The sequence below is a fragment of the Sinocyclocheilus grahami genome, unplaced genomic scaffold, assembly GCF_001515645.1.
Source record: "Sinocyclocheilus grahami isolate Dianchi unplaced genomic scaffold, SAMN03320097.WGS_v1.1 scaffold95.1, whole genome shotgun sequence".
In the NCBI taxonomy this organism is placed as follows: Eukaryota; Metazoa; Chordata; class Actinopteri; order Cypriniformes; family Cyprinidae; genus Sinocyclocheilus; species Sinocyclocheilus grahami.
In genome coordinates this window covers 1,851,237-1,866,215 of record NW_015505274.1, presented here as the reverse complement: position 1 = coordinate 1,866,215, position 14,979 = coordinate 1,851,237, and the positions used below count along the sequence as shown (strand labels likewise).

At 36.5% G+C, this 14,979-nt stretch overlaps 1 protein-coding gene across 3 annotated transcripts; it reads right to left on the bottom strand.

The window, feature by feature from the left end:
- Nucleotides 1–403: 403 nt before the first annotated feature.
- On the bottom strand, nucleotides 404–6,905 carry LOC107587734 (spermatogenesis-associated protein 22). 3 transcript variants are annotated; one of them, XM_016275617.1, is made up of 9 exons: nucleotides 6,761–6,905; nucleotides 6,344–6,393; nucleotides 5,926–6,066; nucleotides 5,542–5,680; nucleotides 4,121–4,463; nucleotides 3,808–3,913; nucleotides 3,637–3,734; nucleotides 1,318–1,519; nucleotides 404–659 (listed from the first exon to the last, which is right to left on the bottom strand). In XM_016275617.1, the coding sequence occupies exons 2-8, from the start codon at nucleotides 6,375–6,377 to the stop codon at nucleotides 1,328–1,330; spliced, it is 1,053 nt and encodes a 350-aa protein (XP_016131103.1). In that variant the 5' UTR covers nucleotides 6,378–6,393; nucleotides 6,761–6,905; the 3' UTR covers nucleotides 404–659; nucleotides 1,318–1,327. The 3 variants fall into 3 exon arrangements, with proteins under 3 accessions (XP_016131103.1, XP_016131102.1, XP_016131104.1); XM_016275616.1 differs by lacking the exon at nucleotides 404–659 and having other exon boundaries at nucleotides 1,139–1,519; XM_016275618.1 differs by lacking the exons at nucleotides 404–659; nucleotides 6,761–6,905 and having other exon boundaries at nucleotides 1,139–1,519; nucleotides 5,926–6,084; nucleotides 6,351–6,391.
- Nucleotides 6,906–14,979: the final 8,074 nt, after the last annotated feature.

Genomic DNA, 14,979 nt, shown 5'->3' with positions numbered 1-14,979 from the left:
TGATGATTAGTTTTAAAATGTTGGCGCTTCTTGAAAGCTGATGGCCTGTTTTGTTTTGAAAGTGTTGCAAAAATGATGAAAGCTAAATAAGCAAGTCATTGAACAAGACAGGACAACCAATTCAGTCCTGATTTGTCATGACAGATTTATGTATTTCTTTGGGAAATTTGCTGTAACTATTAAGCTAATGTGCTAATGCATTTACTTTTGGTACAGCAATACGGTGAAGCTAAAGCTTCTACTTGGATCATTCCATATTGCACTTGGCTCACTTTTGCTGTTGTGATGATTCATTTGTGTATTATGTGTTCAGACTGGCTACAGGCATTGGCACTCAACTGCTCTCTTTGTAGATTTAACACCAAATTCTATGATGATATAGTTGTGCTTACAACAACAGAGGACAGAGCACAACTTTAAACTGGCATGAGATGTCAAACATAACAGGCCCTTTAAACGTGTTTATGCAGGAGTACACTGGCGTCCTCTGATTGCCTTGACAGTAATGGCAACTTGAATTCTTGAGTTCTGTTTATGAATCATGTATGTAAAGTCTGACCACTGGTAGATCTTAGATCTTGTAGATTAGTGCTGTGGGTTTCCCGCTGTGATGTTTTGGTTGTAAATAATTCTGTAACGGCATCCTGATGTTTGGTTCCCTTTTGAAAGATATATTTTGCGATGTTACCTCATCATTGTGTTTAACCTTTGAAATCCCTAACAAATTGCTGTTATGTGTTTCTTCTTTGTAATAAAGCATTTCATAAGCTTAGCAAATTGATGGCTTTTGAATGAAGACACCAACAAATCTTTAAAAAAATATTTCCCAAGTTTGGGAATGGAATACAATTTTTTTTTTAATGCACCAATTAACAATATAATAACGTAGAATTTAGAACTCAAATATGATGCATACAAATTTGAATTAATAAATATATTGTCACAAATTTAAATTATGTATGCATAGTTGCATAGGAAATAAAATTATATGCATCTAAATTATAACTCAAGATTATATATGCATATAAATTAGAACTAGAACATTTTAAATGCATATAAATTATAATTTGATATTATATATGTATGTAAAATAGAACTAAAATATTTTAAATGCATATTAATTAAAATAAATCTAAATTACAAATGCATCTAATCTGCAACGTGAATCAAAATCTACAGATACAGATCACAGATTTAAAACTGTTTTACATTCACTGACCATTATGGGTCATTCCTTAACTACTTCACAACTAAACCAAAACCAACCCTAACTTCAGTATAAGTCTGTGCTAGTTTAATCTTTCTCCTGTTACTCACTCGATCCACATCACATTTCACTGAAAGCCAGCACCACATCCCTCATCTCTGCATCTGACGCTCTCACAGCCTCCAGGGCATTCTTTTGCTCTGACAGTGAAGCAGCTCGGACTGACACACAAGTCATTATATCCTTTTCTCTGTCATAGTTTCCAACGCAGCGATGCACCTGACCTCTGATCAGTCTGGGCAGTGTCTGATCCTGAAGAACAAATACACAAAGACATCAAGGTTTATGTTGTCTAAACCATTGCCAACATCACATAACAGTGTGCAGTCATTATGCGTTATCTTATTTGATAAATAGAAAATGCGCTATTGAGAATAAGTAGGTGTAATTCATAACCCAGTGACAGCATCTTGTTTCTTTGTTTCTTAAGATCTGTATATGTAATGTCATATCTGACACAAACCAACTACTTCCATATTTTAAAAAAATATTTTAAAATATATATTTTTGGGGGGAAATTACTGCCACCTACAGTAATACTGTAGGTATGAGTACAAGTGGTACAGGCCACTTTTATTAAATTTTTTTCATTTTTGGAGTTTGACAGCAATGGTAACTATTAATTTTAATTTTATGGAAGAGAACAATGTGAACATTCTCCAAAACATCTGTGTTCTGTGAGAAAAAGAAAGTCATACGGATTTGGAACAACATGAATAGTGTATATAAGTAAATAATGACAGAATTATAATTTTTGGGAGAATTATTCATTTAAATCATCTTCATATTAACTTCATGGAACTTGGAAATATAAAATATAGTTAATGCAAAATATTTTTAAAAATATACACTACTAGGGATGTAACGATTCACTCAACTCACGATTCGATTCGATTCACGATTTTGATTTCACGATTCGAATCGATTCACGATTTTTTTTAACAAAATTAGATTTAAGACAAATTATAAATTAAATGTGTCCTTTTATTATTGCTTAGACAAAATACTGTACGTTTCTTTGTGAAATTGAAATATAACACTATAATAATATACTAATATAGCACTTGCATATTATTGCTCTTTTGTTGGTTTTGATTGCTTCTATTATTTTCATTTGTTATGCAAAGCACTGACATGCAAGCACTGTCACCGTTAGTTTTACTTTTCTTTTTGTTTTCATTTTTGAAAAACTTATCTTTGCTGTTTACCTTAAGCTATGGAGGCTCTCTTTTATTTATTTATTTATTTGATTCCTCAGTGTTTGCTAAACGTTCTGTAATTTATTAGTCGGTATATAATACAGCATGTGGTGTGTGCCATGCCTCATCTTATTCGTTTTTGTTAATAAACGTTTTGTAAGCTAGTTTGTCATTGTATCTTACTGATTTATTGTTGTTGTGCTTTTTGATTATGAATAACAATGAATCCATCTTTTGTTTTAGTCTTAAAAAATTAAAGGTGTGTAGATGTATGTAAGCAAAACAGTGACAAGATCGCGAATTTGAAAGTGAAAGCATCCGAAGCCCGCGGCTTAACACAGCAAAAGAAACTCCCATTCACAAAATTCAAATCACAAATAATACTACTGATGATAAAGAATGGGTTGAATGTTAACAACTTTAATTTCCATATAACTATAAACTATGATAAAAGTTCATCAGCATGCAATGAATAATCCCATGTTGTAGCACAAAAAAAAAATGAAAAAAATATTGCGACCAAATCATGTGCTCGTGCGGCCAGCTGAGAAAGTTAGTTGCAAAAGAGCGACCAGTGGGAAGAATGAGTCTGGAGCCCTGATATGCATTATACAGAGGCAAGAGGAAATAAAAAATACCATCGAAAGACAATAAGTTCCCCTCAGACATACATTCATATAAACTCCTACCCCTAAATGAATCGCGATTTGTTTAGCATCTCAACCGATTTGAATCGTCACATATTTGAATCGTATTGTATTTTAAAATGCAACTTATTCCTGTGATGGAAAAGCTGAATTTTCAGCAGTCATTACTCCAGTCTTCAGTGTCACGTGATCCTTCAGAAATTATTCAAATATGCCGATTTGGTGCTCAAGAGACATTTCTTATTATCAATGTTGAAAACAGTTGTGCTGCTTAATATTTTTGTATAAACTGTAATACATTTTTTTCAGGATTCTTTGATGACTAGAAAGACATTTGATGATTAAAAAAACAGCATTTATTTGAAAAAAAAATGTTGGTAACATTATAAACACCTTTATTGTCGTTTTTTAATTCAATTTAATGCATCCTTACTGACCCCAAACTTTTGAATGGTAGTGTATTGCGTTACATGGAAGAAGAAAAGATGCACCTCTGGAAGAGAACCAGTATTCTCAGACTCACATTTTCATAGTAAAGGCACTGGACCATCTCTTTACTATGCCTCATGAGAAATTTCTTTGCTCCGTGTTCTCCAACTGTAACTGCAGAGTCCAGTGTAGCTGTGCAGAGAGACAGAGCTGTTAGACACAGACTCAAATCAAGGGGAACGCATGTGTGTGATAGTCTCCTCACCAAACATCTCAAACAGCATTGGTACTCTGCTCTTGTACTGACTCCAGTGCTTCATGCCCTCAATAACAGCAGTAATAACATGCAGTGATGTCTCTCGAGGGGGCTTCTATCCAGGAGAGAGAGTAAATCAGAAATGTTAGCTGAACAAATAAAACAACATTTTATACTGAGAGGCAGAACATATTCGGAAAAAAGCAGTACAGGTTTGCAGCATTGCAGGAAAGTGGAATAGACTGTGCATTTTTACATTTTGGATTTTTTAATATGTTGAATGTGACCGCCACTTTAGACTTGTAAATGAAATGACACACACCTGTTGCTGAGGGGTGGTCCGGACACTTAAGGTGTCCATCTTTTCTTTTGCCCACATTCCACTGGCTGATTGTCCAACAGGTCTGAAGTTCCACTTTCCGCTGTGACTCTGAGCTCCAGGGCCCTGAGTGCTTCCTGCTGTGGGGGTACACTGCTGGGAAGAGTACGGAAGTCTGGGGGAATTTGTCGGCCTGTTAAATGACTGTTGATTCTGGATGCTGCTGGACCATCTGGGCTGGCTGAGCGCACCAGAGCTGCTCCTTGGAAAGTCGCCATGAAGCTGGGATCCAACTGCTGGCATCGAATCCTGTCTCACTGGAGGCCTCTGTTGCCCTGTCTGTGACCTGGAGGTAAAATGGTGACAAATACAAAATATTATGTCACAAATGCTTTTCAGGATAACTAAAAATGTGCATTATGCGGTAAAACGTCTAAACAAGCAGTTTTATTCAACTTAATATTATTGAGTGTAAGTTAATCAACTTGACAATGTTCTTTAAGTTTAGGTTACACTTCACAATAAGGTCCCATTAGTTAACATGCATTACCTAAATTTAACTAACGATGAGCGATACATTTGTTGTATATTAATCGTTGTTAATGTCAGTTAATAAAAATACAGTTGTTCATTGTACGTTCATGTTAGCACTAGTCCATTAAATAATATTAACAGAACTTTTTGTATGATTTTTTTTCACATTTCTTTAATATATTAGAATATGTTGAAATGTCCATGAGCTAAGATTAATAAATGATTTACAAGTATTTTTTTCATTGTTAGTTCATGTTAACTAATGTAGATGAGTTTGTTTCTTCATCGGAACAGATTTAGAGAAATTTAGCATTACATCACTTGCTCACCAATGTATACTCTGCAGTGAATGGGTGCCGTCAGAATGAGTGTCCAAAATTGATAATGATGGATTTGTTTCTTACAAAAAACTGCTTTTTGCTTCACAAGGTGTTAATTGATGGACTAGAGTCGTGTGGATTACTTGTGGATTATTGTTATGTTTTTATCAGCTGTTTTGTCTCTCATTTTGACGGCACCCATTCATTTGTAGATAGTCCATTGGTGAGCAAGTGACGTAATGCTAAATTTCTCCAAATTTTGGATGGCCTGAGGATGAGTACATTTTCACCAAATTTCCATTTTTTTATGAACTATTCCTTTAAAGTGTTACCTAAGATTACTTAAATACTATAATAAGTGATTCTTAAGGCTCAGGTGCTCTTTTTTTTTTTTACACAAAGTACCAATTTTAATTCGATATTTTTGGCTATATGCTTGCTTTACGGTTTTAGATCTTTGCTCTAAAATACAATCCTGCGTTTATGAAGAAATAGAGCACAGATTCGGACACAGCAGCTTCAAGACCTTTCTGGGTATATAGTCATTATTTCTTAGCATCAGTTGAGTACCAGACATAGGCAGGTTTTTTTGGGTGAGGTAAAGGTGCATATCCTCGTCTCTCCACACCAGGTGAAGGAGCAGATCTCATGCTGGCTTGCTGTGATGAAAGATAGGTTTGCTGGTTCCACTGACCACTCTGACCTAAAACTAAAGAGAATCCTAGGGTTATATTTGAAAATAAAACATAATTGATGAAAAACAGAAAATGACATTATCAGCTTTGCCTGCATACATCCTTGTAATTAGCTTTAGAGTTCATACCTTAGCTGAAAAATTATTACAGTGTAACATAATGATGATCAACTGGAAAGTGAATATCTGCCATCTGAACAATGTAGCACAAAGTGCTGCATCAGCATTAGATACGAGACTGGTGCAGTGGAAATACATACTAGGAAGAGCAGAGGAGGAAGAGGAGGAGGTTTTTGTCTCATTGTAGTGGCTGGTAGTGAAGAGCTCACTCTCTGAAGGATTAGACATCAAAGGCAGCCTGCTCCTCTTCCTTTGATTAAATAGAGGCACGGAGAGACTGCCTGCAGAAAGACAAAACTCTTCTTTGATTTCAGGCTCCAGCAACCTGAATAACACTTTTAACTGCAGCAAAGTGTTGTATTAGCACATAAGCAGTTCCATTATTTTGACTGATTAGGCAAATTTATGTACAGGGACCTCTCTGAAAATAATAAATATATTAAATTGCAACTACTTAGCTAGATTATTTAGAGAGTAGATGTAGATTTTATTTTCTGTCGTGCATTTCCAACCAAGTAACATAAGAATTCATATTATAGACACCAAATCCTGACTTACCTGTGGCTGGTCTCTGGTTTTCATTCCTCCGCATCTTGACAAATCACTGGCTGAGAGGTTTAACATTAGTATTGTGCAAAAGTGAAACAATAACTCATTGTCAAATTATTCATTTCCAAATCATTCATAAACGTGTATATGTCTACCAGTTATCAGTGGCATCAGGGGGTCTGGTTTCTCATCAATATTTAGTTTTGAGTGTTTGTGTCGACTCCATGCGAATTAATGACCTTTTCTGTCTTGTTCTCACTCTCTTAATTCAGCTCAAAACCATAAGTATTGTTGAACTATTAAGTAAAAGGCTTATATGATGATTTCGTATGTAATAACGTTACTCAAGCTGGGGTTTTTACTATCTGCTAAATTGATCTTGCTAATAGTAAAAGGTCATTCATGTGCGAATAAAACTGTGCTTACCAGTACAAAACGACGTCAATGATGTGAATAAGAAGCACTTATTTAGTAATTTAAGGCGTGTCTGTGGTTTAACTTTATATTAAGTCTTCAGTGACACAACATTTTTGTTTATGGCGACGAATTCGTTTTGGCGCGAGTCTTGTGCGTGCCGTGGCGCGAGCGCTAGTGAACCACGAGTCATATATCGAATCGGTTCTTTCGAACAGTTCGATTCAAAGAGCCCGAATTAAAAACTGATTCAGCGGTTCTTTACGTACCATATGTCTCATTGCAAGCATGCTCTATGCAGATTTGATGTATTTTCATATTTTAGGTTTCATATTTTAAGCCTGTGTTTGGTTAGGGTAAAGGTGGCATTTTAAAAGTGGCAAAAATAAATTGAAGACAGAAAGTTTTAATGTGATCTTCAAACAGTAGGCTATAACAAAACCTAGGACATAAATGGCTCTATCAAAACTGCTCTGTTAGCACAATTGCTGCCTATAAAAATAAATATAAGATTTGAATAGGCAGTTGCTTGTAGATGGTTTATATGTAAATTATGTCACATAAGCTGTCAAAACACATTCCTGAGGCAGTACTATGTCAGAATTCATGATGGCTAAGAAATCAACTCTACACTCTAAAGACATTAGATCTCCAGGACTTCATATTAAAGTTACATTTATAGTCTTAAAATATAAGCACAAGTAAATGAAGCCATTTCTTTGAATGCACAAAAAGTTCTGATTTTGCATTATGATCACCTCAAGACATCAAACATTCAAGGCACAAATGCAAAACACATGAAAACCAAAAGACCATTTTTTTCTGCTATATAAATAGGGCTTCTGCTGTAAGTGGTAACTATCAGTGCCCATCAGACTACAGATTCATTTTGATTACAGGTGGCCTTCATTGACGTGAATGAACCATTGGGAAAAGAGTTGAAGGCTTATGGCAAGCCGTTTTGACTTTTATTCATTCTCAGGATATGAATTCTTGACATCAACAATTCTATTTTTACTAGTTAAAATGTTCATTCTTGATATCAGGAATTAGATTTCTACTAGTAACAATTGTTATTTTTGATATCAGCAATTACATTTCCACTCTTGCCGAAGAATAGGTTGTTTGCACATGACGTCACTGATGACGTGCGAAATGCAGCTGGAGGGCAGGAAGTGATTTTTCTCCGTAGGAATCGCTAGCAGAAACTCAAAATGGCTGTGTTTTGTGTTGTTTATGGATGCTCAAATTGGCCAAACCGAGAAACCACAAGGAGCTTTTATCGTGTACGAAAATGTGTTGTTCATAAGGGGGAAAACGTCAAGAAATTGACTGAAAAACGTAGGAAAAAGTGGCTTGTAAACCTGCGTCCGGGAGGAGTGGAGCCGGATAATGCTCGTGTGTGCAAATGGTTAATATAAGATATAATAATATATTAATAAAGAAATATATAAATAGATACAGGGTGACACAGTCAGAATTCACTGAATGCTAAACGCCACACATAGACACAATGTAAATAATATATTATTGGCAGTTCTGAGAGCTTCATATCACAGAATCGTGAGATTGCGATAAATTGAAGTGAGTGAAAAGTTCTGATTTTGCATTATGATCACCTCAAGACATCAAACATTCAAGGCACAAATGCAAAACACATGAAAACCAAAAGACCATTTTTTTCTGCTATATAAATAGGGCTTCTGCTGTAAGTGGTAACTATCAGTGCCCATCAGACTACAGATTCATTTTGATTACAGGTGGCCTTCATTGACGTGAATGAACCATTGGGAAAAGAGTTGAAGGCTTATGGCAAGCCGTTTTGACTTTTATTCATTCTCAGGATATGAATTCTTGACATCAACAATTCTATTTTTACTAGTTAAAATGTTCATTCTTGATATCAGGAATTAGATTTCTACTAGTAACAATTGTTATTTTTGATATCAGCAATTACATTTCCACTCTTGCCGAAGAATAGGTTGTTTGCACATGACGTCACTGATGACGTGCGAAATGCAGCTGGAGGGCAGGAAGTGATTTTTCTCCGTAGGAATCGCTAGCAGAAACTCAAAATGGCTGTGTTTTGTGTTGTTTATGGATGCTCAAATTGGCCAAACCGAGAAACCACAAGGAGCTTTTATCGTGTACGAAAATGTGTTGTTCATAAGGGGGAAAACGTCAAGAAATTGACTGAAAAACGTAGGAAAAAGTGGCTTGTAAACCTGCGTCCGGGAGGAGTGGAGCCGGATAATGCTCGTGTGTGCAAATGGTTAATATACTGTACATGCAGCAAAGTTTAAGGAGTGACAAAAAAAACAGAACGGATGAGATGGAGGAAAGTCCACTGTACTTTTTTTTTAGCATGAGGCATTTTTTCGATATAGCACTTTCATTGTATTGCTGTACACACAACACACTTTACAATCATATGAGGGGATCTCTCTTCAACCACCACACTATTACAAGAGAAAGGTATAATCACAACATATGTTGGACGTGATCCATATATTTTGTAGAGGAGCGATTTTTAAATTAAACTGAAATACTTGCCTGCCATTGAGGCGGTGGATATAGGCTAAGCAACTATTTCGAAAGTGAATCCCGTATTTATATGAGGGATGTGGAATATGTCACTCCTGAAACTGTGCTGCATGTAAGTTACAGGGTATGTGGCTGTTGGTCCTGTTAGCAGCACCTAAAACAACTTTTATTTAAATTCTGAATCGATTATAGCCTGGAAAGTGAGCAAATAGAGCTTTCATATAAAGCTAATCACTAAAAAGCTGTCACTCACTTCAATTTATCGCAATCTCACGATTCCGTGATATGAAGCTCTCAGAACTGCCAATAATATATTATTTACATTGTGTCTATGTGTGGCGTTTAGCATTCAGTGAATTCTGACTGTCACCCTGTATCTATTTATATATTTCTTTATTAATATCTTAATATATTCTTATATCTTATATTAACCATTTGCACACAGGAGCATTATCCGGCTCCGCTCCTCCCGACCGCAGACGCAGGTTTACAAGCCACTTTTCCCTGTGTTTTTCAACCAATTTCTTGATTTTTTCCCCCTTATGAACAACACATTTCGTACACGATAAAAGCTCCTTGTAGTTTCTCAGTTTGGTCGATTTGAGCATCCATAAACAATGCAAAACACAGGCATTTTGAGTTTTGTTAGTGATTTCTATGGAGAAAAATCACTTCCTGCCCTCCAGCTGCATTTCGCGCGTCATCAGAATCACGTGATTGCACGCAATATGGACCAGACAGGGTTGAATTTTATCTAGCGGATGTCTCATCTAAGGAGGAATTTACAGGTATTTAAAGATTTTTATGTGTATTATAATTTGTATTATTATTAGTCTTTTTTATTTGTCTGGAAAAGATGAAATGATGAGATTTTCTTTACAGGAGTTTTTCAGAAAATTGTGGACCGGTTTGGCCACATTGACATTATGTACAACAATGCAGGGATCCTCAATGAAAATGACTGGGAGAAAACCATTGCCATAAACATGGTATGATTTTAATAATGCATCAGTCCATCTGTCTGTCTGTTCATCTAGCACAGGTAGGCAAGTTCGGTCCTAGAGAGCCGCAGTCCTGCAGAGTTCAGCTCCAACCCTAATCAAACACACCTGAACAAGCTAATCAATGTCTTCAGGATTACTAAGGCTATAGGCAGGTGAGTTTTGTTTTCAGGGTTGGAGCTGAACTCTGCAGGACTGCGGCTCTCTAGGACCGAACTTGCCTACCTGTGCTAGATGAACAGACAGACAGATGGACTGATGCATTATTAAAATCATACCATGTTTATGGCAATGGTTTTCTCCCAGTCATTTTCATTGAGGATCCCTGCATTGTTGTACATAATGTCAATGTGGCCAAACCGGTCCACAATTTTCTGAAAAACTCCTGTAAAGAAAATCTCATCATTTCATCTTTTCCAGACAAATAAAAAAGACTAATAATAATACAAATTATAATACACATAAAAATCTTTAAATACCTGTAAATTCCTCCTTAGATGAGACATCCGCTAGATAAAATTCAACCCTGTCTGGTCCATATTGCGTGCAATCACGTGATTCTGATGACGCGCGAAATGCAGCTGGAGGGCAGGAAGTGATTTTTCTCCATAGAAATCACTAACAAAACTCAAAATGCCTGTGTTTTGCATTGTTTATGGATGCTCATTGATTTTTTCCCCCTTATGAACAACACATTTCGTACACGATAAAAGCTCCTTGTAGTTTCTCAGTTTGGTCGATTTGAGCATCCATAAACAATGCAAAACACAGGCATTTTGAGTTTTGTTAGTGATTTCTATGGAGAAAAATCACTTCCTGCCCTCCAGCTGCATTTCGCGCGTCATCAGAATCACGTGATTGCACGCAATATGGACCAGACAGGGTTGAATTTTATCTAGCGGATGTCTCATCTAAGGAGGAATTTACAGGTATTTAAAGATTTTTATGTGTATTATAATTTGTATTATTATTAGTCTTTTTTATTTGTCTGGAAAAGATGAAATGATGAGATTTTCTTTACAGGAGTTTTTCAGAAAATTGTGGACCGGTTTGGCCACATTGACATTATGTACAACAATGCAGGGATCCTCAATGAAAATGACTGGGAGAAAACCATTGCCATAAACATGGTATGATTTTAATAATGCATCAGTCCATCTGTCTGTCTGTTCATCTAGCACAGGTAGGCAAGTTCGGTCCTAGAGAGCCGCAGTCCTGCAGAGTTCAGCTCCAACCCTGAAAACAAAACTCACCTGCCTATAGCCTTAGTAATCCTGAAGACATTGATTAGCTTGTTCAGGTGTGTTTGATTAGGGTTGGAGCTGAACTCTGCAGGACTGCGGCTCTCTAGGACCAAACATGCCTACCCCTGATCTAGCAACATGTTGCACTGTTCAGGTGGCTGTTATAGGTTGGGCTGGGGAGGGGAACATCTGGCTCTGCAGTAAATGAAGGACAATCCTGATGGCAAAGGGGCAATTATCAACATATCATCTACTGCAGGTTTGGAACTTAATACAGTATATGAGTCAATCAATAAAATTTTTTACATATATTTTTAATATGTATATTATATATGTTTTAACAATATGTATATTATATAAACAAATGCATTTATTTGATTGAAAATACAGAAAAAATTGTAATATTGTGAAATATCATTACAATTGAAAATAACTTTTCTATTTTAATATATTTTGAAATGTAATTTATTTGTGATACAAGCAGCAGCCATTACTCCAGTCTTCAGTCTCACATGATCTTTCAAAAATCATTCTAATATGCTAATTATGGTGCACAAGAAGCATTTCTTCTTATTATCAATGTTGAAAACAGTTGTGCTGCTTAATATTTCTGTGGAAACAGTGATACATTTTTACTCAAATGTTTGGGGTTGGTACGATTTAAAAAAATAAATGAATACTTTTATTCAGCAATGATGATTTAATTAAAAGTGGCTGTAAAGACATGTATAATGTTACAAAATATTTATATTTAACAAATAAATGCTGTTGGATTTTCTATTCATTAAAGGAAAAAAATGCATCATGATTTCCACAAAAATATTAAGCACCAAAAATTATTTTCAACATTGATAAGAATAAGGACCACTGTTAATAATAACCAGTAATAACTGATAATAATTGAGCACCAAATCAACCAATTAGAATTATTTCTGAAGGATCATGTGGCACAGAAGCCTAGAGTAATGCTGTTGAAAATTCAGCTTTACCATCACAGAAATTAATTACATTTAAAATAGAAAACTGTTATTTTAAATTGTAACAATATTTCACAATATTCCCTGTTTTTCAAATCAAGATCAAATAATATAATAAATAATAGCTATATATATATACAGACATACAGCCACACACACACGTATGTGTGTGTTTGTCTATATACACACACACACACACCACTGAGCCATTACATTATGACCACCCCCAGCCTAGCAATGAGCACGCCTGGCAACCGAATGGTGCCGCATGTGCAGTTCACAGAGCAGTATATGAACCACCTGAGTACTGGCTTTCAAGTTGCCGATTTATCGGAGTTTGATAAAGGACATATTTTGATGGCATGGTGCCTCTGAACTTCGATCTTAGAAACAGCATGCTTTGTGGGTTGTTCACGTGATGCTGTAGTGAGTACATATCAAATGTGGTGCACGGATGGCCAAACGATAAACCGTAGTCCAGCCGTGTGTTGTACGCAGCTCAGGCTGTGGCAGCAGGGCCACTGTGCGACAAATCACCAGCAGCAACAAAAGTGGTGACCAGGGTGTCACAGCTCACAGCACACAATTCATCACAGCCTTCTGTGTATGGGCCTGCGTAGCCAACGACCCAGCCGGGTCACCATGCTAACTGCACGCCATCACCAACAAAGCATGAAATGGGCCCAAGATCATCAAGATTGGACCGTGGATGATGGGAAGAAAGTAGTCTGATGAATCAAGATTCCTGGTGCATTACATAGATGGGCGAGCGAGGATACACCGATTACCAACAGAGGCTATGGCACCTGGATGCACTTTTGAGCAGAAACAAGCCGGCAGTGGTGGTGTTATGCTGCGGGCGATGCTTCCTTGGGACACTTTAGGCCCCACTATCCCAACAGCACAATCCCTGACAGCTGTCAAGTATCTGAATATTGTTGCGGAGTGCACCCTTTCGTGGCAACTGTGTTCCTTGGCCATTACCGACATGATAATGCACCATGCTCCAAATTCAAATGGCCACTGTTTTGTGGGCTAAAGGAGGTCCTACAGGTTATTAGATGGGTGGTCATAATGTAATGGTTCATCTGTGTGTGTGCGTGTATATATATATATATACTGTATTTACTCAACTTTTTCATATTGTCAACAGGTCTGTGGTTTGTGCCAACAGCGCCCATCTACAGAGCGACTAAATATGCAGTTGTGGGATTCAGCCGTGCTATTGCAGTATGGTTAGTAATATATAATGAATACAAGCTTTTTTTCCCCCAATTGTAATATAATGACAGCAATAACTCACATGAACGTGAAGCTTTGAAAGATAATTGGGAGTACATCTCTTGCTAATAATCAGGCAGATTTGATTAATTTTGTATTTTTAACAGGCTGTTGCTATGAAGTCCAACCTTGGGGTGAGGATCAACATTCTCAGTCCAGGTGTGGTGAAGACTAACCTGCTGTCCTCTCCTAATTTAGAGGACCATTTTGGACAGTTTTCGGAATTAGAGGGACTGAAGGAGATGGTTCTGGAGAGAAACGACTTTGAGGTGTGAGTTAACAGTCCTTATACTATTCAGTAGCGATTTTGCAGTGAAAAGTATTCGTTTAGTAAAAATGACTTCATTGTCATTGCTTTATTTATAGGCCTGATTATGTTTATTCTTGTGACAGATGAAAGCAAGAACAGAGAAATTTTGAAGATTGATGCTGATGGTATGGAGTTCATATCCCTTCCTGAGCCATGCAAAAGTAGCCAATCAGCTTCTTTCTCTGCCACAGCCAAAACTTTCAGAGCTGATTCCTAATGCCCGATTAGAAATAATATGTTAAAGGCTTTGGCAGAGCTCCTATAAATTTGGCAGGTTGAGAATGTACTAATATTCCTCAGTTCTAGTTGGCAGTAGACAATATGAAAACTGAAGGCAGGCCTAATATACTGTAAGGTCTTGACTAAATAAAAGATCAGGTGAAAGGTCTATGTCAGGGTTCCTCAAATCTTGCCCTGGAGGTCCAATGCGCTGCAGAGTTTAGCTCCAACCCTGATCAAACTCAGCTACCTGTGATTTTCTAATGATCCTGAAGACATTGATTAGCATGCTCAGGTGTGTTTGATTAGGGTCAGAGCTAAACTCTGCAGGAAAGTGGAACTCGTGGGCCAGATTTGAGGATCCCTGGTCTATGTTATTCTTAGTCTTTGCATGTGAGTGTTACAATGAATACTGAACATACTATATTTTTTAAATGTTTAATACACTACCAGTCAAAGGTTTAGAATGATTAAGATTTTTTAATGTTTTTGAAAGAAGGCTCATGAAGGCTACATTTATTTAATCAACAACACAAGTAAAAACGCAATACTGTTAAATAGCATTACAGTTTGTTTTCTGAGACGTTGAACTGTTTTCTATTTTAATAGATTTTAAAATGTAATTTATTCCTGTGAATCCAAAGCTGAATTTTCA